Raw genomic sequence first — 25,263 nt, forward strand, 5'->3', positions numbered from 1 at the left:
GCAGCGACACCATTGGCTGAGTCATGTGAACCAAATGGATGACACAGCAGCACGGTGGCACAGTGGTTAGCACTGCTGCCTCACAGCGCCAGGGACCCGTGCAGCTCCAACATAACCTCCCTGCTCTGATAATCTACGCAACGACTGATAGATGTGTATCATCTTAACTACCCTATTAACCTGAAACTGAGGACAAGTACCCCAACATCCCCCCAACCAAGAGAAGAGTTTGAATAAACTCGGATTGTTTTCACTGGAAAGACGGAGGCTGAGGGGATTCCTGATAGAAGTCTACAAAATTATCAGAGGCACAGACAGGGTGGATAGTCAGAGGCTTTTTCCCAGGGTGGAAATGTCAATTACAAGGGGACACAGGTTCAAGGTGAGAGGAGGGAAAGTTTACGGGAGGTGTGCATGGAAGGTTTTTCACGCAGAGAGTGGTGGGTGCTTGGAACGCGCTGCCAGAGGAGGTGGTGGAAGCAGGTACATTAACAACATTTAAGAGGCATCAAGATGGGTACCTGAATAGGGAGGGAATAGAGGGATACGGACCGAGTAAAGGCAGAAGGTTTTTTTTAGTTTAGTTAGGGCATCATGATCGGCACAGGCTTGGAGGGCCGAAGGGCCTGTTCCTGTGCTGTGCTTTTCTTTGTTCTATCCCACTGTTCCTCTGCGCTTCCTAGTGTCCTGCCATTCATTGAGTACTCCTTTGTCTTGTTACTCCTTCCAAAATGCATCACCTCGCAATTTTCAGTGTTAAATTCCATCTGCCACTGATCTGCCCATCTGGCCAACCCATCTATATCTTCCTGCAACCTAAGATCTTTTTCCTCACTACTAACTACCCTGCCATCTGCAAACTTACTTATCATCCTCCCGACATTCTCATCTACATTGTTTATATATATCACAAACAATAAGGGGCAGCTCCAGCATCCTCTGGTGAAAACATTTCCCCTTGAAACCTCTAACCTTTACCCTAAATCTGTGCTCCCTGGTATGAATACGTAACCAAGAGGAATATGCTTTCCTATCCATTCCATCTAGACCCCTCATAATTTTATACACTTCATTTAGGTCTCCCCTCAACCTCCTTCATTCCAAAAAGAACTCTAGTCTATCCAATCACTCCTCACAACTAAAATTCTCCAGTCCAGGCAGCTTCTCTCCGAGTGGAGTAGCTCACCTCCTGCCTCCACCATCTCATGGTACAAGTCAGGAATGTGATCACAGAAATGTTACACTGCAGAAGGAGGCTATTTGGCCCATCGTGTCAGCACCAGCACACCAAACGAGCAAACTGTTGTGATGGAATTAATCTCCATTTGCCTAGCTGAGTGCAGTTCCAATAACAATCAAGAGCTTGACACCAACCAGGACAAAGTAGCCTGCTTGGCTGGTACTTCATCAACCACCTTCTTCATTCAGTGCCTCCACCACTAATAGACAGTGGCAGCAGCACTGCACCCAAGGCTCCTTCGATAGCACCTTCCAAATACATGACCTTTACCACCCAGAAGGCGCAAGAGCAGCACAAGCATGGGAACACCATCACCTGCAAGTTCCCCTCCACATCATTCACCATCCTGACTTGGAAATATATCGGCCATCCCTTGACTGTCACGGGGTCAAAATCCTGAAACTCCCTCCCGAACAGCACTCTGGATCCACCTGCACCACAGGAACTGCAGAAGTTCAAAAAGGCAGCTCCCCACACCTTTTTGAGGGAAAATAGGGACGGGCAACAAATGTTGGCCTTGCCAGCAACATCCACATCCCATGGAAGAATTATTTAAAATCATCTTTTTGATTCGATTTGATTTAATTTGATTTATTATTGTCACATGGTGCATCTGTAAAAGTTGGTGAGAGTTGTAGCTGACATGCCAAATTTCCTTAATGAAGATGCCATTCATGCCACACCTTTTCTAAGCAATGTTTAGGTCAAGTTGATAGCAGAATTCATTGTTATTGGTCTCAATAACTGGGGAGAAATCTGAGATAATTAAGCTCCAAAGTTAAAGTTTATTTATTAGTCACAAGTAAGGTTTACATTAACACTACAATGAAGTTCCCCTAGTCGCTACACTCCGGCATCTGTTTGGGTCAATGCACCCTAAACCAGCACGTCTTTCGGACTGTGGGAGGAAATCGGAGCACTCGGAGGAAACCCGTGCAGACACGGGGAGAACGTGCAAACTCCACACAGACAGTGACCCGAGGCGGGAATCGAACCCGGTCCCTGGCCTTGTGAGGCAGCAGAGCTAACCACTGTGCCACCGTGTCACCCACTATCAGTCACGTCAGGACTGTGAGTTTCAAACACTCAATTGCTTCCAGGATCCCCACTTCCCTGCAGCAAGAGAGGCGACAGAAATCATTTCCATTTTATAACGCTGAGATGACTACTGATGCTATAGGTCAGAAAGCGGAGCTGGATTAGCATTCTGAGGTCCAGTAAAATCAATGCCAGCTTTGAGTTCTTTCGCACGTCATTCCAAGGGAATTCACTCCTTCACCCAGATTGCAAATGAGTGAATGGGAATCTTGAGAAGGGAGCAATCAAACTGAGGGGCCCAGATACTTTTACAGATCACAAGAGCGGCACTCATGTAGTTTTTATTCACTGTATTAAATTGCAGCTTTGAAGTCACACTATGGTTCCTCACTTTTTTTTGTTAAACAGCGTTCAGTTCTGGGTCTATTTTTGTGCCTCCAGCAATTGTCACAATAGATACCGTTTTAGAGGCAGTCATTTTCACAGTAAAAGATTAATGGCCAGAGGATCATTACTGGAAGCCGACTGAGAAATAAATATCGGCAATCTATTCCTGGAAATTCCTACGTCTAGAAATATTTTATGGGACAATAATTCACACTGGTGAATAATTGCTACAAAGATGCAAATAAAACACCCAGTTTAATGAGCAGCACTGAGTGGGAAGTTTCTCACAGTGCTGGATACAAGGGCAATGCCACAATCTACACATTCCCAACCTCAGCCTTGTAGCTGCACACAGGAGCACAGATACCTCTCCACATCATACATAGAATCATAGAATCCCTACAGTGCAGAAGGAGGCCATTTGGCCCATTGAGTCTGCACCGACCACAATCCCACCCAGGCCCTATTCCCATAACCTTCATTTACCCTGCTAATCCCGCTGACTCCAGGGTCAATTTAGCACGGCCAATCAACCTAACCCTCACATCTTTGGACTGTGGGAGGAAACCAGACTGAAGAAACCCCGCAGACATGAGGAGAATGTGCAAACTCCGCACAGACAGTGACCCGAGGCTGGAATCGAACCCCGGTCCCTGGCACTGTGAGGCAGCAGGGCTAACCACTGCGCCACCGTGCCGCCCTACACACAGCAATGACTGTGTGCATCTATGCTGCTGTTCATGGAAACTTAAAAAGGATGGACCCCAAAGAGAAAGATTTAGGTGGGGAGAGAAATCCAAAGGAATAATGACAGAAAAGGGTTCTTCGGAGGCCTTTGATGGTAGCAAGAGAAGAAATGAGGCAGAGTTATTTAGGGAGAGATGCCTATGGTGCAGGAGGACAGAGATTCCAAGATTCACCCCCCCCAACAGGCAAAGCACAAAACAAATAACCATCAACAGCCCCTCGCAATCCAGGGTAATGTCCATCAGGCTTGATGAGTCTTCAGATACCTGAGGAGCCCGATTCTGGAGCCACAAGTTTTTCTGCAGTGGGGGAATGTTGTTGGGGTGGGGGAAGGTGGGGGGGGGGTGGGGGCAGGGGACCGCAGCCCGGGTTGGCTTTGCCATCCTTCCTCTACCGCCGCCACCGTTCTGCCTCACTGGAGAGTTGCTGAGCCTCACAGAGGCTTGTGCCCTGATGAGCCAGGCGGAGCTACGTCAAGCAGCCTCAGCATTCTCCTCCCAGTCAGTGCTGTTAATGTCTCCGTACTTTAGCACGGCCTTGACTGTATCCTTATACCTTTTCCTTTGGTCACCCTTAGAGCGTCGACCAATGGAGAGCTGGGAAGAAGAGAACCTGCCAAAGCGAGTGGTTTCCGGGCTTTCGTACGGAATGGCCCATCCATTGGAGTTGGAAAAGAGTCGTTTAGGGACAGAAGGATATTACGGGGGATGTGAGGAAAAACCTTTTTACCCAGAGGGTAGTGATGGTCTGGAATGCGCTGCCTGGGAGGGTGGTAGAGATGAGTTGCCTCACATCCTTTAAAATATGCCTGGATGAACACCTGGCACATCTTAGCATTCAAGGCTATGGGCCAAATGCTGGTAAATGGGATTAGGGGGAGGTCAGGTGTTTCTCATGTGTCGGTGCAGACTCAATGGGCTGGAAAAGAGTTGTTTAGGGAGAGAAGAATGTTACGGGGAATGTGAGGAAAAACTTTTTCACCCAGAGGGTGATGGTGGGCTGGAATTTGCTGCCTGGGAGCGTGGTAGAGGTGAGTTGCCAACTGGGCTGAAGGGCCTCTTTTGCGCTAAATGATTCTATGAATCTATGAGAAGTCTAGAGTACAGGAGGATAGAGTTTCACGCCCACCAGGTGAAGCATAGAACAAGCAGTCAACCAGTATCAGAGGGGCCGTATGCGCAAGCAGAACCCTCCCACCCAACAGTGCCCCTACACCAATCCCAACCAATGAGAAAAAGAAGCTTGAAGCAGGGTTGAACAAGATGGTGGAGCCGAGACAAAAATGAAAAACTGGCTCGGATTAATGTTATCTCCCAGCAGTGTGGAATCAGACAGGACTGATAATAGCCGAGGAATGGGATATTAACCTACTCCTTTCAAAAACTGTTTTCTTACGAAAGCCAAGGGAAAATAATTATATAAGAATCTATATAAGAATTACATTTCACTTAATTATATGCTATATAATGTCCCATGAGGTACATTAGAACGTCATACTCTTGATTTATAATGTCAACTAACCACATGCAAAATTTGTCAAAACCTTTCGAGCATGCCATGTGAGCAAAAGGGAAGACTCACCTAGTCCCTGTGGGCATTTGCATTATAAATAGCTCAGACCAGCACCACATTCAGACTTGACTGAGATTAAATTTGCATAAAATTAAAGCAGATTTGCAGCCAATTGGCAAATTCCAGGCAGAAAACGCAAAGAGGAATAATAATGAGTGAAAAACACTGGGATTAGTGAAATGGAAGAGGAGAAGAAGATAAGAGATCATTCTGTTTATTTAAGGCCAACAATTTAACAAAAAGACAATTGGCAGATGGATTACATAAGAACATAAGAACTCGGAGCAGGAGTAGGCCATCTGGCCCCTCGAGCCTGCTCCGCCATTCAATAAGATCATGGCTGATCTTTTCGTGGACTCAGCTCCACTTACCTGCCCGCTCACCATAACCCTTAATTCCTTTACTGTTCAAAAATCTATCTACCTTTGCAAAAACAGCGCTCCCTGTGTAATAGTGGAGCTCTTTACAACTTCTAAATTCCCTTGTTCATATATCACTGAATGTCTGCCTTAATTACCAACAGAACAAGATTTCAATAACTATGGGTGAATATGGTGGGTGTACAGAACTGGTTATTGTATCCAGTGTAGCAGTCGTGTCTTGTCTTTATCGACATTGCAAAAAAAAACAGATTATCTGGTCATTATTACATTGCTGCTTGTGCGAGCTTGCTGTGTGCAAATTGACTGCCACATTTCCTACATTGTAGCAGTGACTTCAAAAGTCCTTCAATGGCTGCAAAGCACTTTGGGATGTGTTTGTAAGAAGTGCTCTATAAATGCAATACTTTTCTTTCATGCTTTTCTCATGTGGGCACAATAGATGGCTACCAATAATGCTAAAACAAAGGTGGACCCATATTGTGACTGGTCTGGTCAGGTCAATGGCTGATAGATAGATATAGATATGCTCTTTATATCTGAAGGTAGGAGCTGATAGATAGCACAGGCACGTGAACAGTTTACCATTCTTCTTTTTCCTTGGTACAGTTCCATTTGTCCCAACTAATCTCAGTACCTCTCCACCGTGACTATTCTTCAGAAGCAAGCCCAGTCATTGAGTACGAGTGGGCTGTTTGATCATGGGGAGCATAACAGGGTGAGCCCAAGCCTGTCAGTACACAATGCTTGTACACATGCTATTTCCAATAGGAGACACTGGGAAATGATTAGGGGGAGGAACCATGGCTGACTTGTATTTTCAAACTTCCCTCCTTTGGACCCTGATGACTTGGACCAATTGTAATGTTTCGACTCCCAACCCACTGACATCAGTTAACCCAACACAAACAGAACTTAGAATCATAGAATCCCTACAGTGCAGAAGGAGGCCGTTTGGCCCATCAAGTCTGCACCGACCACAATCCCACCCAGGCCCTATCCCCATAATCCCATGTATTTATCCTAGCTGGTGCCCCTGACACTAACTGGCAATTTAGCATGGCCAGTCAACCTGACCCGCATATCTTTGGACTGTGGGAGGAAACTGGAGCACCCGGGGAGACACGCGGACACAGGGAGAATGTCTGTGTGGAGTTTGCACAGTCACCAAAGCCGGGAATCGAACCCAGATCCCTGGCGCTGTGAGGCAGCAGTGCTAACCACTGTGCCACCGTGCTACCCCCTAAGCTTCTAGTCTGCTAATACATACTGGCACTAGGTCATGCAGTTACCTACTAATCCAAGCCAACAAAATAATGATCCCAAGTACAGTAAGAATTAAATTCTTAACCAGTTTAGGATTATCAACTAGGTTTGCAATGTGGCTCACCTATGCTTGCTAGTAGCTTCATACACAGGGGCCCTTTACTTTGCAAACTAAAGGAACATGTCCAGGCATTGCACCTTTTTTGAATTAAGCAGAAGCAAAGGGGACAATCATTCCCTGGTGTATTCTTCATGGCAAAGCCACAACCAATCAAAGCTCATCTGCCAACCAATCAGCACCCTTTTCTCATGAAGTATAAATTATTGCTCCCTTTGAAATTTGACATTCTTGCATTTGTTCTGATAAGTACAAGATGAAAAGCTTTGTCAGTGTGTCTCTTTTTTCGACAATACTCAAGTGATGAAGTGGTCAGTGATTTGGTAGGGAGGGCAGAGTGGAATTCATAATATTTAGTTATTGGGTACCAGAAACAGCTGCAGATTCTAGTTTATCGTAAAATCCAATCTGTTTCACTAATGAACTAAATCTGCCATCCTTACCCAGTCTGTTCACACGTGACTCCAGACCCACAGAACTGTGACTGACTCCTAGGTCTCCACAGTGCAGAAGGAGGCCATTCAGCCAACCAAGTCTGCATCAACCCTCCAAAAGAGCATCTCACCCAGGCTCACATCCCCCCCGCCCCCCCATTCCATTTTTAAAAATTCATTCATGGGACATGGGCGTCGTTGGCTGGCCAGCATTTATTGCCCATCCCTAATTACCTGGGGGCAGATGAGAGTCAACCACAGTGTTGTGGCTCTGGGGTCACATGTAGACCAGACCAGGTAAGAATGTTAGATTTCCTTCCTTAAAGGACATTAGTGAACCAGACCGTTTTTTGCGACAATTGACAATGGTTTCATGGTCATCAGTAGATTCTTAATTCCAGGTATTTTCTTTTTTATTGAATTCAAATGCCACCATCTGCCGTGGCGGGAATCGAACCCGGGTCCCCAAAACATGAGCTGAGTTTCTGGATTAATAGTTTAGCAGTAATACCATTAGGCCGTCACCTCTCCATTTACCATGGCCAATCCACCTAACCAGCTCACCTTTGGACCGTGGGAGGAAACCAGAGCACCCTGAGGAAACCCACACAGACACATGGAGAACGTGCAAACTCCACACAGTCACCCAAGGCTGGAATCGAACCTGGGTCCCTGGCAGTGTGAAGCAGCAGTGTTCGCCACCGTGCAACCCTTAACTGCCCTGACCACTGTGCCACAATGCCACCCTGAACTGTGGTCACTTAACCTACCTCCAGTTAGGACAGATAAATGGGGGACTTGCCAGCAGAGTCCACACCCTGTGAATGATTTTTTTAAAAACAAGGTCAAGGAAGGGACAAGATCTGACTTCAGGTCTTCATTCACACTGACTCAACATTTATCTTTCACACATAAACCAGCAAAGGGCCAGTGAAAGTGCCTCTTAAAGCCAGGCTCAGCGAGATATGGTCCGTCACAAATACAGGGACACGTCCAGTGTATTTGAACACAACTTGTACATGTCGCTCTGACATGTTCCAACACAGTTTCATTTTCAAACAAGTCTCCTGCGGCAGACCAAATCGATAATGATATTAAAATGCGACTGGGGGAAATCTCAATCAGCTGGGGTGGTCGCTAATGAGTTGTTATGTTAGTGAGTATTTACATCAAATAAAAACAATGCATTAAAGCATTTAAAAGACGACCTTTCTACACTGGGTCCGAGCCTGCTAAATGGCTCGGAATAATTGTTTCTCTCTCAATAAATCTCTCCGTTGCTTTGTAAGAGATTGTTTATTGCAAAGTACCTCCTTTCTGCTTCTGAGACTCGTAACAACCTCGCCCCAAGACGGAACTGGAGGAAATGGTTTAGGTAGATTGAAACTTACCAACTCCTAAAGGCATCTTCCAGTCGCCAAGATTTCAACTGATTGGAATGGGGAAGAGTGAGAGTTTCTGGTTCTGTTTGTGCTTTCCGTCCCAGCGATCTGTTCCCAGGCTGAGAATGGAGCTGGCAATTATACTTCCACAGGCAGCCACATTCACACAATTTCTCAGAAATGCTTCACCCCTGGAAACAATGATGTCAAACTACAATCTCGGAAGTGCGTGCTGGTGAAGTCTTAACCCCTGCCTCTGTGTGTATGTGTGTGTTAGGGGGAGGGAAAGATGTTGCCACGGGCACTTGAATTAGCATCATAATGTCGCAGAGATATGAGGGAGAACTTTAAATCAGGAATTAAGAAGGGGGAGGTTTGAGTAACAGGTGTCTTAAAGTGGTGAACAAAAACAGAAAATGCTGGATACACTCAGCATCTGTGAAGAGAGCACGGTAAGAAGTCTCACAACACCAGGTTAAAGTCCAACAGGTTTATTTGGAATCACGAGCTTTCAAAGCACTGCCCCTTCCTCACTTGATGAAGGAGCAGCGCTCCAAAAGCTCGTACTACCAAATAAACCTTTTGGACTTTAACCCGGTGTTGTGAGACTTCCTACTGGTCACCCCAGTCCAATGCCGGCACCTCCACATCTGTGAAGGGCGAAAGAGAGACGGTTGTTAACGTTTCAAGTCCAAATTACTTCTTCAAAGCTGGCTATTTCCCGACAAAATGCTGGAAAATATCAACAGGTCTTTTGGCGTCCGTGGAGAGAAAATAGCCATGATGTGGAGATGCCGGCGTTGGACTGGGGTGGGCACAGTAATAAGTCTCACAATACCAGGTTAAAGTCCAACAGGTTTATTTGGAATCACGAGCTTTGGGAGTGCTGCTCCTTCACCTCACTCACCTGATGAAGGAGCAGCGCTCCGAAAGCTCATGATTCCAAATAAACCTGTTGGACTTTAACCTGGTGGTGTGAGACCTCTTACTGAGAGAAAATAGAGCTAACAGTTTGAGCCTGGAGAATAGAGCCAATGTTTCGGGTCTGGTTGGCTCCATTCTCTCCTCACAGATGCTGTCAGACCTGCTGAGATTTTCCTGCATTTTTTGTTCCAGATTCCAGCATCTGCAGAGATTTGCTTTAATCGGGGTATTTACCCTTTATTTTAGTGGGGTTTTGAATTCAGAGGTGCCAAGCTGAGGTCAATATAATCACTTATCCCCACTAGCATTATTTTACATACAACCAAATTCCAGAATCTACAGTGTTTGAGGAGATTGGCAGGGAATAACCAATGACGTGTTCATCTCTTTCTGGTGGTGTTAGAGGAGGGCAGAGTGTTGGCCAGGTAACTGGGATAAATCTGTTTTGAAGAGTGTTTTGGCTGGACTTTTGTGCCCCCACCCCTCCCCCCAGTCATCAGGATGGACATCATCAGACATAGGAACAGAATTAGGCTGCTCAGCCCATCGAGTCTGCTCTGCCATTCAATCTTGGCTGAAATTTTTCTCATCCCCATTCTCCTGCCTTCTCCCCATAACCCCTGATCCCCTTATTAATCAAGAACCTATCTATCTCTGTCTGAAAGACACTCAATGACCTGGCCTCCACAGCCTTCTGCGGCAAAGAGTTCCACAGATTCACCACTCTCTGGCTGAAGAAATTCCTCCTCATCTCTGTTTTAAAGGATTGTCCCTTTAGCCTGAGGTTATGCCCTCTGGTTCTAGTTTTTCCTACTAGTGGAAACATCCTCTCCACGTCCACTCTATCCAGGCCTTGCAGTATCCTGTAAGTTTCAATAAGATCCCCCTTATCCTTCTAAACTCCAATGAGTACAGACCCAGAGTCCTCAACTGTTCCTCATACAACAAGCTCTTCATCGACTTTATTTAATGTCGCTTCTGAATGTAAATTAAAGGGAGCAAAGATGGAAATTTTGGGTCCAACAGAGGCAGTCAGATCAGCCCAAGAGGAGAATCACTGGATGTGATGCTGCCTCTCCAGTGAGAGGAGTGGAAATAAGGAAATTCTGAGGATATTTTTCTGGGTGCACAGAATGATCTTCCTCTGTGATCACTCACTAACAAGTATGATTGTCCACCTAAGGAACTCTGTGTCACTGGCCATGGGTCCTTGCGGGCTGATGAGACCAATCCTGGAACCGTAACTCCGACCGCACGCTGTTTCCAGGAGGTGGAGTCGGCCATTGCACTCTCGGTCACTGGGATTCCTTTTCCCAACCTCCTGCTGCTGGCTGGTGTCCTCAAAGAACTACGCCTCTTCAGTCAGGACCTTCCTTCAAGTAGGTCTCTTCTGAATAACAGTCCTCTAGGTGTTGATGTCTATGTTGGATTTCTTGAGGTAAGTCTTCAGGATGTCTTTGAACCAGCTGGGTGAAGAAGATTTGCTTTGGCAGACGGGACGGAGATCACTGGACAAACATTTCGTAGAAATAACTGATTTTTTTCTGAAAGGCTTTTCAATAATTGGCTATTCCGGTGGCTCACAACATTTACAGAGCAGACAATCCCAGATCCAACCCGTTTTTCCTTGAACATAGTGTTTTCAGTAAGAAGTCTCACAACACCAGGTTAAAGTCCAACAGGTTTATTTGGAATCACGAGCTTTTGGAGCGCTGCTCCTTCCTCAGGTGAGTGGACTCACCTCACTCCACTCACCTGATGAAGGAGCAGTGCTCCGAAAGCTCGTGCTACCAAATAAACCTGTTGGACTTTAACCTGGTGTTGTGAGACTTCTTACTGTGCCCAGCCCAGTCCAACGTCGGCATCTCCACATCATAGTGTTTTCAGACTGAACCTTGTCTGATTGTCAGTGTTGGTAACCAAAGCACATCAGAACTGCAGGACCTGAAAGTGCTGTAAAAAAATCTGATGGCTAAAGTATGAGGACAAATGGGAAAAGCTCTTGATTTTAAGAGCAAGGAGGAAGTTTACATGTCTAGGCATTAAAATGGAACAAAAATGATTGATCTGACATATGATTTCAAGTTAAACAATGATTGTAAAACAGTAAGACACGTACAGATTAGCAACAATCAAGACACAGCACTGGTCTGGAGGCTTTGTAAAACCAGTAACAGCAGAATCCTGGGATCCACATGGCGGCTGTTCCAATAATAAGACCATAAGACCATAAGACATAGGAGCGGAAGTAAGGCCATTCGGCCCATCGAGTCCACCCTACCATTCAATCATGGTTGATTTCAACTCCATTTACCCGCTCTCTCCCCATAGCCCTTAATTCCTCGAGAAATCAAGAATTTATCAATTTCTGTCTTGAAGATGCTCAACGTCTCGGCCTCCACAGCCTTCTGTGGCAATGAATTCCACAGCCCTACCACTCTCTGGCTGAAGAAATTTCTCCTCATCTCTGTTCTAAAGTGACTCCCTTTTATTCTAAGGCTGTGCCCCCGCGTCCTAGTCTCCCCTGCTAATGGAAACAACTTCCCTACGTCCATCCTATCTAAGCCGTTCATTATCTTGTAAGTTTCTATTAGATCTCCCCTCAACCTCCTAAACTCCAATGAATATAATCCCACGATCCTCAGACGTTCATCGTACGGCAAAAACAAATCCAGTTCCTTAGACCCAAATGAGGTGAAAGATTAGATTTGGTTTATTATGGTCACAGGTATTAGTATACAGTGAAAAGTATTGTTTCTAGCGCGCTATACAGACAAAGCATACCGTTCATAGAGAAGGAAAGGAGAGAGTGCAGAATGTATTGTTACAGTCATTGCTAGGATGTAGAGAAAGATCAGCTTAATGCAAGGTCTGACGGCAGCAGGGAAGAAGCTGTTCTTGAGTCGGTTGGTATGTGTCCTCAGACTTTTGTATCTTTTTCCCGATGGAAGAAGGTGGAAGAGAGAATGTCCGGGGTGCGTGGGGTCCTTAATTATGCTGGCTGTTTTGCCGAGTTCTGTGCGAGAGATATTAACATGTAAAGAACAGGCAACCTAACAAATTAGATCATTTCACCAGCCTGTGAGCCAAGTGGCTGTTGCCTTGCACATCTATGGGGCCTCATTCTCTTTATCCTTCAGTTATTACCCTCCCTTTCCCAAAGGCAGTGACATTTGCCAGGGTCCATTTCCTTGACGTTACAGTTCCTCAGCAATTAGCATGCCAAATGGTTCATTTTCTTTCCCTGCCTAAGCTTCAATAGGTTTTGCATGAAACCTGATCCAGTTCTCACCCCTGTAATTATAAACACTTCAGTGAGGGCTCGGCTGATAATGACGAGGACTGTGAACCTTTGAAACATGTTTCCCCAGAAAGCTATTGGAATACCCTAGCCAATATACTCGCCATAAATTACCAAAGCTCAGCACGTAACTTCATACCATTAGTATTCGTTTGGTGATACAGAATATGAGTATTGCTGAAAAGAGAGACATGGTGAAGCTTTTTGCCTTGCACTCATCAGGACACATTGTAAGAATACCGATGAGGGGAAAACCACCATTTATACTGCATGAGCAGTATAATGAGCAGAAAATACTGATTGGTTGGCAAATGGACTCTGGTAGAAAAGTTGCAATGGAGAATGCACCAGTTGATGATCACTGACAGATAACTGCCAAGCATTGTTTGAAATTTAAACCAAGCAACTTGACCCTGATTGGTCAAGGCAATGTCCTGGGGAATGAATCAGCGAATGACTGTCACTTATTTTGTTTGGCTGAAACAGCTGTGATGTGTGAATATGTTCTGTCTGCGAAGAACAGGACCTTGTGTATTAATAGATGTATTGGAAGTTAAAAACACAAAATGCATCTATTGGATAGGAGCGTAATACCTTTATGGTGGCCCAGTGGTTAGCACTGCTGCCTCACAGCACCAAGGACCCGGGTTTAATTCCCGGCTTGGGTCACTGTGTGGAGTCTGCACATTCTCCCCGTGTCTGCATGGGTTTCCTCCGGGTGCTCCAGTTTCCTCCCACAGTCCAAAGGTGTGCTAGTTAGGTGCATTGGCCGTGCTAAACTCTCCCTCAATGTACCTAAACAGGCACTGGAATGTGCAACTAGGAGATTTTCACAGTAACGTCATTGCAGTGTTAATGTAAGCCTACTTGTGACACTAATAAATAAACTTTAAACTTTTTATATGCGATGATCTTCCAAGGTATTGCCAGTTATGGGTGGCACAGTGGTTAACGCTGCTGCCTCTCAGCTCCCAGGACCCGGGTTCGATTCCCGGCTTGGGTCACTGCCTGTGTGGGGTTTGCACGTTCTCCCCGTGTTTGTGTGGGTTTCCTTAGGGTGCTGCAGTTTCCTCCCACACTCAGAAGAAGTACAAGTTAGGTGGATTGGCTATGCTAAATTGTCCATTAGTGTCAGGGGGATTAGTAGGGTAAATGCATGGGGTCGCAGGGATAGGGCCTGGGTGGAATTGTTGTCACAGAATCCCTTCAGTGCAGAAGAGGCGATTTGGCCCATCAAATTCACACTAACTCTCTGACAGAGAGACTTACCCAAGACTATCCTGTAACCCCACACATTTCCCATGGCTAATCCATCTAATCCACACATCTTGGGACACTAAGGGGCAATTTACCATGGTCAATTGTCAGTGCGGTTCAATAGGCCGAATGGCCCCCTTCTGCACTGGAGCGATTCTAGTGCATAGTTTGAATGTACATTTTAAAAACTTACATTATTACAGCAGCTTTCACAACCGCCAGCATCTCAGTGTTTTGCAGCCAGCGAAGTGTTTTTGAAGTGTAGCCACTGCTATACAAGAAACACAGCAGCCAATTTGTACACAGCAAGCTCCCACACACAGCAATGTGATGATAACCATATTTTCTTTTTGTGCTGTGAATTAAAGGGATAAATATTGGCCAACACACCAGGATAACTCTCCCGCTCCTCTTCAAAATAATGTCATGGGATCACTTACGTGCTCCCGAGAGCAGACAGGGCCTTGGTTTAATGCCCAACCAAAACACAACACTTTTAGAGGAAATACCGATGCCTTTGCAACTGAAGATCTGGCAAAAGGTTCATAGAATCCCTACAGTACAGGAGGCCATTCGACCCATCGAGTCTGTACCGACCACAATCCACCCCCTCAGGCCCAATTCCCGTAACTCCACACATCTACCCTGCTAATCTCCCTGACACTAAAGGTCAATTTAACATGGCCAATTAACCTAACCCGCACATCTTTGGAGGGTGGGAGGAAACCCACGCAGACACGGGGAGAATGTGCAAACTCCACACAGTTATTGACCTTAAAGGTGAACTCGGTTTCTCTCTCAGCACACGCTGCAGAGCCTGAGGTATCTCCAGTATTTTCTCTTTTTATTTCACACTTCCAGCATCCTCAGTGTTTTGCTTTCAGCTCCACGCGAATAATGTCACTTTACTCAGGATTACTGAATGAAAACAGCAGTAAACCAAACCGAATGGTGCATAAAAGAGTTTTAGTTATATTCAGGAGCGTCTCCTGATGGTTCCATTTGTAAAGCATACTTTCCTAATGTGGTGTCCAGAGTCAAACATAAGACAGGGTCATAGATTTAACCTTTGGTCGATAGGGAATGGGCCAATTTCAGCTTGTGCAGTGGTGGATGTGCAGCAACCAGTCTCTGACCCTATTTGTGGAACTCGCTGCCCCAAAGTGCAGTGGAGTCTGAATCATTGAATGGTTTGAAGAAGCAGATAGATATATTTTTAATAAAAAAGGGATAAGGAGAACAGGTAGGGAGGTGGATTTGAGACCAGGGAGAGATCAGCCATGATCTGATTGAATGGCAGAGCAGGCCCGAAGAGTTGAATTAGCCTACTTCTGCTCCTAATTCCTATGTTCATATGAACCCTTTGGCTAAGCTGAGAGAAGGTTCCCTCTGTTAATAATGATTCAATTCCCCGAACAGGTCAAGGACATTAGGCGAGGTTGGACTGCTGACGTTCGCTGTTTTGGGCCATTACAAAGACTGAAAGACACAACAAGAGACCAAAAGAGACAGGCTTTGATAAAGAGTCACCTGGACTCGAAACATCAACTCTTTTCTCTCCTTACAGTTGTTGCCAGACCTGCTGAGATTTTCCAGCATTTTCTCTTTTGGTTTCAGATTCCAGCATCCGCAGTCATTTGCTTTTATTTACAGAGAAAGACTTGTTAGTCAAGGTAAAGGGGGATTCAGGACGACTGGAATAATACCACCCTGTGTCAGTACCTTTCTGTGGGCAGGTTCTTCCAAAACCCAGCACAAATCCTTAAATTGAAATGTAAAACTCAGTAACCTGGCATGGGTGTGGAATATTTTTGCAGCAATATTGCCGTTATGTATACATTGCTGGAAGCCTTGAACAATTGATAATACAACAAGGGAAATCGGCAGCACAATTTAGAATTTATTAGAGCAGTCCTCTTAGGATACTCATCCCATGAGCGATGAAAGTTTAAAAGAATATCAAGTCTTGAGCAGCATGTTACTGGAACCTGTTATTTCCACTGGGTGCACTGATATCAGCTCCTGTCGATTTAGAGTATTCCAATGGAGTGAGTAGAAAAAGATTGAAATATTCATGACAGATTATCTCTTGTCCTCAGTGTGGTGGCTAAACAATAAACTCACTCTTTGGACAAATAACTTATCTTCATTCTTGCAATAAAATTCCTGGTGCCAGACTGAAGAAGTATCTGAAGCTACCTAAACCCAATTTTGAAAGTTGCACAGTAGCTGTGACATGGAGCGTTGGGATAAAAGTATCAAATATCAACACCCATAGTTTTGAAGGATGAGTTATTCTTATACTGACACACTGCTATGTTGTACCGCATTCTGGTGTCTTAGAAAAAAGTACTCTTGTCTGAAGAAATGTCTAAGTGTCTAGATGGGCAGAAAGGTGGTACAGTGGTTAGCACTGCTGCCTCAGTGCCAGGGACCCAGGTTCGATTCCAGCCTTGGGTGACTGTCTCTGTGGAGTTTGCACATTCTAATGTGTCTCCACGGGTACTCCTTAGTGGCTCATGATGTGTAGGTTAGGGGGATTAACGGGGTAAATGCACAGGGCTACGAGATAGGGCGGAAGACTGGCCTACGCAAGATGTTCTGTCGGAGAGTCGGTGCAGACTCGATGGGTCAAATGGCCTCCTGCTGGACTGTAGGGATTCTACATATACTCCAATTAAAGTTGACAACGGTTTGATCAAACAACAAATTATTTGAGCGTGCCACAGTTGGAGGGAGAGTTGACCTCGGGTTGTCATGACGTGCCTCATAGCCACTAGTGCTTCACAGCTGTGGCTGAGGTGTCCGAGGGATTTGCTCTAGGCATGGTTGTAACTGTGTGCTGGTGTCTGTGTGTCATTACCAGGGAAACTAACAGATAAGTCTCAAAAATCCAGACTGGACTGTGTGAAGGAATACACTCTCTTTATTAAGAGGTTCTTCATTCTTATGCCAGTTAGCTGATATAAAAATGTCCTGTTGGTGTGCAGTAACTCATAAATGAACCATATCATCGTTGTCCTCACAACAACAACTGTTAAATGGTTTCTGTTCACTGCTTCAATATAATACAAAACAAAGAATTAGCTCTTTTCCAATGCTAATCCAAGACGTAAAGCACACGCACGGTATAAAACGTGTTCATTAGTTTGAAGGACAGCAACAAATCAAAATAAAACAGTTCATCGTAACCACTGTATAAAGATGACAAAATCCAACTACTTAAAACACAACTAATTTACAGAAATTATTACAATCATTCAAGGTTTCCTCTCTCTGCTTTCTGTCAAGATGAATACACGACCAAGTACATACCAGCTGCATGTGAATTCCAAACAGAAAAGGAATAACGACTATGCAAAAGGTCCTAACGCCTTGAACTGGATACCTATATTTTCTGAGTGCACAGTGTAATCAACTATTTGTTCCAGTATAATTACTTTCTTTAGAGTCAAATCACTTCACTGAAAAATTAATAAGTGTAACATTTCGCAATGCTGTCACAAGTCTTGAAGGTGGATGAAGAGAAGGATTGACTGAATAAATGGGAATAGTAATGTCACTGCTGTCTCCAGGTGCATTCAGCAAAATCCCCAGGAGCTCAAGCTGATGAAAGAGTGTATTTTCTAAAAATGCATTTGTCTACTGATCAGATTACCGTCCGTCAGCAAGTCGGTGAATTTGGCAAAAACAAACTGGAATGGGTTTAACAGTCCAGGTGAATTCTGATGGAAAATACTACAAAGGAGAGAGCTCTAGTCTCGGAAACATGCTCCCAAACGAAAGGAAGCAAGCACAATGGGAAAATGTCACACTGGTCACCTAAGCATTAATTCGCTTTGTTGTTAAATCCAAACCACCCGTGTACCCCTAAGAAGGGCACAGTAAGAAGTCTCAACACCAGGTTAAAGTCCAACAGGTTTATTTGGTATCATGAGCTTTCGGAGCACTGCTCCTTCATTAGGTGAGCAGCACTCCGAAACTTGTGATACCAAATAAACCTGTTGGACTTCAACCTGGTGTTACGAGACTTCTTACTGTGTCCACCCCAGTCCAAAGCCGGCGTCTCCACATGACCCCTAAAGAAGGAACAATATCTGATCTTGAGGGTACAAAGGAAGGAAAAATACAATTACTGGCTACAATTTAAAGACGGTTTCAGAATTAATTATAATTCTCCTTCCTTTTCTTCACAGCTTCGACTGAGGGGTCTCTTTACACCATGTGCAGTGACGGGTCTCTTTACACCATGTGCAGACAGCTGATGGAGGCATTACTTTCACTTGTGTTTTTAGAAAAGGTCACCAAGGTCCAGCTGACGGAACTTATCCAGGTTGTAGAAACAGGCCTTCACCACTCTGCCACCAAAGTATCTTGTATTCAGGTCAACAACAGCTGGAACAAGAGGAGCATGATTCATTATTTCCAGGACTAGTCACGTGCAGTATTAAAAATTAGCAGCACACCGTAAAATTATGACAGGGCTGGGTGGTGATTAATATGGAATAATTATAGTCAGGAGTTAATCACACGTGTAATTTTGGTTCAGAGGGATGGAACAGGCACATACACACATTGTTAATGTATTTGTCTAATATATAAAAAGGGCTCTTTCTGATATTATGTATTAAAAAAATAAATGTTAGGAAATTGACTCAAGCGCTAGTTTGACTTGAATTAGAACTAAAGCCACACTTCACACAACCAGAAATACAGGTAAGGATCTCGAGTTCAACAATTTCAGCTTATAACCTCTGTCCCATTTTATTGTGTTTGATTTTGGCTGGCAGATGTTAATGATTGTTTTTACCCCATTAACAGTTCCTCTAAACATATCTTTATTGTAGAGTTATATGGACTCGCAACATTTAACTGTTTCACTCTCCATAGATGCTGCCAGAGCTGCTGAGTTTATCCTGCATTTCCTGTTTTTAATTCTTTTGCTTCACGTTCTGTTACCACCCTCCTTTTGTCTGACACCATCATCTCTTCCGTCTTCCATCCTATCCGCTGACCGCTTTCACCCTTTTCCCCCTTTCCTCCTCCTCCTCCTGCCTCTGTGTCCATTTAAATCCAATGACATCTCTTAACTTTCTTTCCAGTTCTGTTGTAAAGTCACAGACCTAAAGCATTAACTCTGCTTCTTCCTCCACAGATGCAACCAGGCCTACTGAGTATGTCCAGCAAGTTCTGTTTTTATTTTAATTAAGGAACGTATTGTGCCATGTTATGTGGACACAAACCTACCCCATTATAAAAAAAATCCATGAATAAATATTCCACTAAAATCCATGCACATCGATCAGCAAGTAACACAGTCTTTGTTTGGTGAATTGATGTGTGGTTGAAAGTGAAGATGGAACACTATCCGCCAGAGACCTCCCGCTATGAGGTATAGCACAGACATGTTTCTGAGTAAAGATCTTACATCAGTAATGTCTCAAAGTCCAAATTGTGGATAACCCTCTACTCTAAGTTTACTGTATTAAAATATCATATACCATCTCATGCTAATGTTTCCTGACGTTTTCTCCCTTTCTAGCCTTGAGGTACTAAATCTGTTGAAATGTTACAGCAGGTGTCACATACCCTCCAGTATCTCAGCCAACTGAACAGTTTGTGTGTTCACAGCACATATGTTTGGAGGCTAGACAGCCAGAGCCGCTTCCCAGGAAGGCGATGGCCTAACGGTATCATTGCTAGACTATTAATTCAGAAACTCAGCTAATGTTCTGGGGACCCGGGTTCGAATACCACCACAACAGTTGGTGCAATTTGAATTTGAATTTGAATTTAATAAAAAATGTCTGGAATTAAGAATCTACTGATGACCATTGTCGGAAAAACCCAACTGGTTCATTAATGTCCTTTTAGGAAGGAAATCTGCTGTCTTTACCTGGTCTGGCCTACATATGACTCCAGAGCCACAGCAATGTGGTTGACCTGTGGGTGGCACAGTGGCAAACACTGCTGCCTCACAGCACCAGGGACCCGGGTTCAATTCCTGGCTTGGGTCACTGTCCGTGTGGAGTTTGCACATTCTCCCTGTGTCTGCGTGGGTTTCCTCTGGGTGCTCCGGTTTCCTCTCACAGTCCAAAGATGTACAGGTTAGGTGGATTGGCCATGCTGAATTGTCCCTTAGGGTCATGGGGACTAGCAGGGCAAATACATGGGGTTACGGGGATAGGGCCTGGGTGGGATTGTGGTCGGTGCAGGCTCGATGGGCCAAATGGCTTCCTTCTGCACTGTAGGGATTCTACGGCTTTCAACTGCACTCCAAGGGCGACTAGGAATGGGCAATAAATGCTGGCCAGCCAGTGACGCCCATGTCCCACAAATGAATTTTTAAAAAATGCTCGTAGGCTAGTCAGCCATAGCAGCTTCACAGTTCTCGCAAAATGCCCAAACATGCAAAATTCATCTAATAGTTACCAGAGAGAGATCCGCAGCTGGGATGATCTTTCCTTCCTGACCCACGGTTGTTAAGTGTGACTGCAATACATGTAACACTTACTGAACGCCTTGGCTGAGATCTGCTGAGCATCGACCAAGGATCAAACCTGCAAGGTTCCTGGTCTATCTGGTTTATGTGTTCACTGGCAGAACTCGGGGAATACGGTTACATCCTCATTAATAAAAGAATGATGAAAGCACTGTTACCTTTGATTGCAGACTCGACCCGCTCAAATTCCACAAATATCCTGACTGCCTCATCATCAGGTGCCCCAGGAATCTGAAAAATAAAACCAAAGTATTAATTGGATGGACGGCCTTTGAGAGAACCCACCGGAGTCAAGGAGTAGGTGGATGACAATGGCACCGATTCTCTGGATGTTTTGAATCAGGTGTCTCTCTTGCAGCCGCTGAAACTAGGGTCACAAGCTTCCAACAAAACAGGTGAGATCATATCACTGGAATAACTCTATATTTCAGCCCATTTACACTCATTCCACCAATTTATTTCAAGATCCGTGCAAAATAGACTCCCCGGACTGCTAGGCAGCTATTGAGAGCAGGAATAAGATTAAACAGGTCCAAAGAACTACAGGTTTCTAAGGTGCATCTTTGCATTTGTTTGCACCCTATTCGTCCAGGTCGGGCCTTGAGCCTTTGGTTCCCCATTGCTTGTTGGGAGCAGCGATAATGGGTTGCTTTGCCCTGAGAATAAGAAACTTGCAGTTTTGAAATTTTTCGAGAGGTGGTGGTGGAATAATCGAATAAGCAGCTAGTGTTTCGATATTCAAATACTGCGCCCACCCCCATTATCCTCATACTGAAAAACAGCAAAGACACATTCACTTGGATTTATCCACAAATACTCTGAACGGGCCCCAATCCAAGAGAAATACAGCAGAATGGAGTCACCTGCCTCAAATCTAAACTGCCCCTAACTAGAGCACAAACTGCAGTCAGTACCCATGACTGTCACCTCAACTTTTACCCCTTTAAGTCTCAGGCTCTTTGCAAATGTGCTACATTCTGGGGATCTTAAATAGGGCACCTTATCTCTTTAGGAATTGGTTAACAAATGAATTGAGCTTCCCTGATAACTTGATGGATAAATGTATTCGTCCAGTAGTCCAGTATCCGCTGTGGGGGCGGCACGGTAGCACAGTGGTTAACACTGCTGCTTCACAGCGCCAGGGACCCGGGTTCGAATCCCCCCACAATCTGAAAGGTCCCTCATGGGAGGTTAGTTAGGAAGGTTCAGTCGCTAGGTTTACATGGGGAGGTAGTAAATTGGATTAGACACTGGCTCAATGGAAGAAGCCAGAGAGTGGTTGTGGAGGATTGCTTCTCTGAGTGGAGGCCTGTGACTAGTGGTGTGCACAGTAAGAAGTTTAACAACACCAGGTTAAAGTCCAACAGGTTTATTTGGTAGCAAAAGCCACACAAGCTTTCGAAGCTCTAAGCCCCTTCTTCAGGTGAGTGGGAATTCTGTTCACAAACGTTTGTGAACAGAATTCCCACTCACCTGAAGAAGGGGCTTAGAGCTTCGAAAGCTTGTGTGGCTTTTGCTACCAAATAAACCTGTTGGACTTTAACCTGGTGTTGTTAAACTTCTTACTGTGTTTACCCCAGTCCAACGCCGGCATCTCCACATCATGACTAGTGGTGTGCCGCAGGGATCGGTGTTGGGTCCATTGTTATTTGTCATCTATATCAATGATCTGGATGATAATGTGGTAAATTGGATCAGCAAGTTTGCTGATGATACAAAGATTGGAGGTGTAGTGGACAGTGAGGAAGGTTTTCAAAGCTTGCAGAGGGATTTGGACCAACTAGAAAAATGAGCTGAAAAATGGCAAATGGAATTTAACGCAGACAAGTGTGAGATATTGCACTTTGGAAGGACAAACCAAAGTAGAACGTACAGGGTAAATGGTAGGACTCTGAAGAGTGCAGTTGAACAGAGGGATCTGGGAATACAGGTACAGAATTCCCTAAAAGTGACGTCACAGGTGGATAGGGTCGTAAAGAGTGCCTTTGGTACATTGGCCTTTATAAATCGGAGTATCGAGTATAAAAGTTGGAGTGTTATGGTCAGGTTATATAAGGCATTGGTGAGGCCGAATTTGGAGTATTGTGTACAGTTTTGGCCACCTAGTTACAGGAAGGATGTAAATAAGGTTGAAAGAGTGCAGAGAAGGTTCACAAGGATGTTGCCGGGACTTGAGATGCTGAGTTACAGAGAGAGATTGAATAGGTTGGGACTTTATTCCCTGGAGCGTAGGAGATTGAGGGGAGATTTGATAGAGGTGTATAAGATTTTGATGGGTATAGAGTGAATGCAAGCAGGCTTTTTCCGCTGAGGCTAGGGGAGAGAAAAACCAGAGGGCATGGGTTAAGGGTGAAAGGAGAAAAGTTTAAAGGGAATATTAGGGGGGGGCTTCTTCACGCAGAGAGTGGTGGGAGTGTGGAATGAGCTGCCGGATAAAGTGGTAAATGCGGGGTCACTTTTAACATTTAAGAAAAACTTGGACGGGTTCATGGATGAGAGGGGTGTGGAGGGATATGGTCCAAGTGCAGGTCAGTGGGACTAGGCAAAAAATGGTTCGGCGCAGACAAGAAGGGCCAAAAGGCCTGTTTCTGAGCTGTAATTTTCTATGGTTCTACGTGCTGGTTAGGGTGCATTGACCTGAACAGGTGCCGGACTGTGGCGACTCGGGGAATTTCACAGTAACTTAATTGCAGTGTTAATACAAGCCATACTTGTGACTAATAAATAAACTTTACTTTTACTTTTTAAACCGCGCACACCAGCATAAGCCCAGGTTTAATCCTGAGTTAGTAAACCCTGATCAATGCAGTGATGAAGGTTCTACTTGGGCTGGGAAAGAGGAAATGAAAGAAAATTTATTTAAAAAACAGCCCTGTGCTCAAGATGGCTGTTCTGTCACTTTTACTGAAAAGTGAATGTAGATGACACTGGATGAGCTGGACTGACCTCCGCTATAATAGCCCTTTGTCCTCTCTCTCCTCACCTAAAGTCAAATAACGTACTACTATTTAATATCCAAGATGTTAGTGTCTGACCATTCATTGATTTAAAGCGAAGAAAATAAAGAAAAGTAAGAGTCAAACAGGTATTTAAAAACAGTGTCAAATAAAGGAGTGTCTGATATGATTCTATAAGAGCTATAGAAAATTCATGTTTGCTCTGGTTTGTTACAACATGTACCAAGTTAAGGCAGCATGCGAATAATCTGATTTATCGTCAGACCTTCCGACTGACTAGCACTCCCCTGGGAGCTGGGGAAGATTTGGACTGAGCCTAAATGACCAGTATGCTGAGACCAGTACAGGTCAGCTGAATTCTGTGGCCGAATTCAGAAAGTCATAAATTGAGGCTATTCCTGAAAATAAGTCGTCCTATATTCGAGTGCTTACGTCACAACTCCTTCAGAAACCTCTTTAGGGGAACTACGGCAGGAAAAGCTGGGAGCAATGCCAAGTATTTGAAGTGTTTATCTAACATTGAAACCTGAAACCACAGCAGAAATGTCTTCTCTGGAGTTCAGCACAGCAAAACACTACAAAAAGTTCATCTACTCCCATCCAAAACAAAATCATGTCTTCTTCACAGAACCGGCCATTCTTCCATATATAGTGTTAACCAAAAGGCACAAATATTTTACACTAATAGCTCAAATATTTGCCAAATTGGAGCCCTCTTGAATCTCAATACCGTAATTTTCACTGTATCTCTCATGTAAATCGATGAGAAGGGAAGCTGAGGATATTGGTATCCGTCTGGTATTTGGGCCATACACAAGAAATCACAATTCATCAAAGCCACAATAGGAAGGCTTTCTTCATCTCTGGAAATGTTAAGCAGTGTCTCACAGAGTTAAAGGTCAGTCCTTCACTTTTGGATGAGACATTAAACTGAGGCCCTCAGGGCAGACCTCGTAAGGCTACAAATTTACAACCAATTCAAATATATGTAAAATTTGATTTTTCTTTAGGGAATCGCTACATCATTCTACACAGTGGCTGAGAAGTATCTCTGCCACTCAACTGACATTTATATCACACTTTTTACAACCTCCGGGCATCCCAAACCACTTGATAGCTCATTAAGTATTTTTGGAAGTGCGTACACTTTTGATATGGAGGAAGCATGGCTATTTTCACTTAGCAAGCTCCCACAAAAGGTAATTAAATACATAACCAGATCATCCATTTTAGGTGTCATTTGAGAGGTAAGTGTTGGTCAAAACACATGGTGAATTCTTCTTTGAATAGTGCTATGGGATCTTTTATATCCACCTGAGAAAGCAGACAGTGCTTAAGCTAAACCTTTCATTCTGACATTGTAGACACTCACAGTTTTGTAGAAAGTAAACTTTAAAATAATTTTCAGCAATTATGCACCTACGTAATCATAGAAAAGAAATCATAGAAACCCTACAGTGCAGGAAGAGGCCATTCGGCCCATCGAGTCTGCACCGACCACAATCCCACCCAGGCCCTACCCCCATGTCCCTATATATTTACCCACTAATACCTCGAACCGACACATCTCAGGACACTAAGGGGCAATTTAGCATGGCCAATCCACCTAACTCACACATCTTTGGAGTGTGGAAGGAATCCGGAGCATCCGGAGGAAACCCACACAGACACGGGGAGAATGTACAAACTCCACACAGGCAGTGACCCGAGGCTGGAATTGAACCCGGGTTGCTGGCGCTGTGAGGCAGCAGTGCTAAC

At 44.5% G+C, this 25,263-nt stretch overlaps 2 protein-coding genes across 3 annotated transcripts in view; both read right to left on the reverse strand.

Moving 5' to 3' along the window:
* Positions 1-8,824, reverse strand: part of pfkfb3 (6-phosphofructo-2-kinase/fructose-2,6-biphosphatase 3) — a 112,407-nt gene extending 103,583 nt beyond the window's left edge. The window contains exon 1 of the mRNA XM_078235951.1: positions 8,574-8,824. Within this exon, the coding sequence (XP_078092077.1) occupies positions 8,574-8,589 (16 nt within the window). The 5' untranslated portion in view covers positions 8,590-8,824. The remainder of the gene's footprint in view (positions 1-8,573) is intronic.
* Positions 8,825-16,956: 8,132 nt separating this feature from the next.
* Positions 16,957-25,263, reverse strand: part of rbm17 (RNA binding motif protein 17) — a 37,879-nt gene continuing 29,572 nt past the window's right edge. For both annotated transcript variants that reach the window (XM_078235957.1, XM_078235958.1), the window contains 2 exons: positions 20,707-20,779; positions 16,957-18,441 (listed from right to left, as the gene is read on the reverse strand). In XM_078235957.1, coding sequence (XP_078092083.1) covers positions 18,338-18,441; positions 20,707-20,779 — 177 coding nt within the window. In that variant the 3' untranslated portion in view covers positions 16,957-18,337. The remainder of the gene's footprint in view (positions 18,442-20,706; positions 20,780-25,263) is intronic.

The sequence above is a fragment of the Mustelus asterias genome, chromosome 19 (assembly GCF_964213995.1).
Source record: "Mustelus asterias chromosome 19, sMusAst1.hap1.1, whole genome shotgun sequence".
Lineage (NCBI taxonomy): Eukaryota > Metazoa > Chordata > Chondrichthyes > Carcharhiniformes > Triakidae > Mustelus > Mustelus asterias.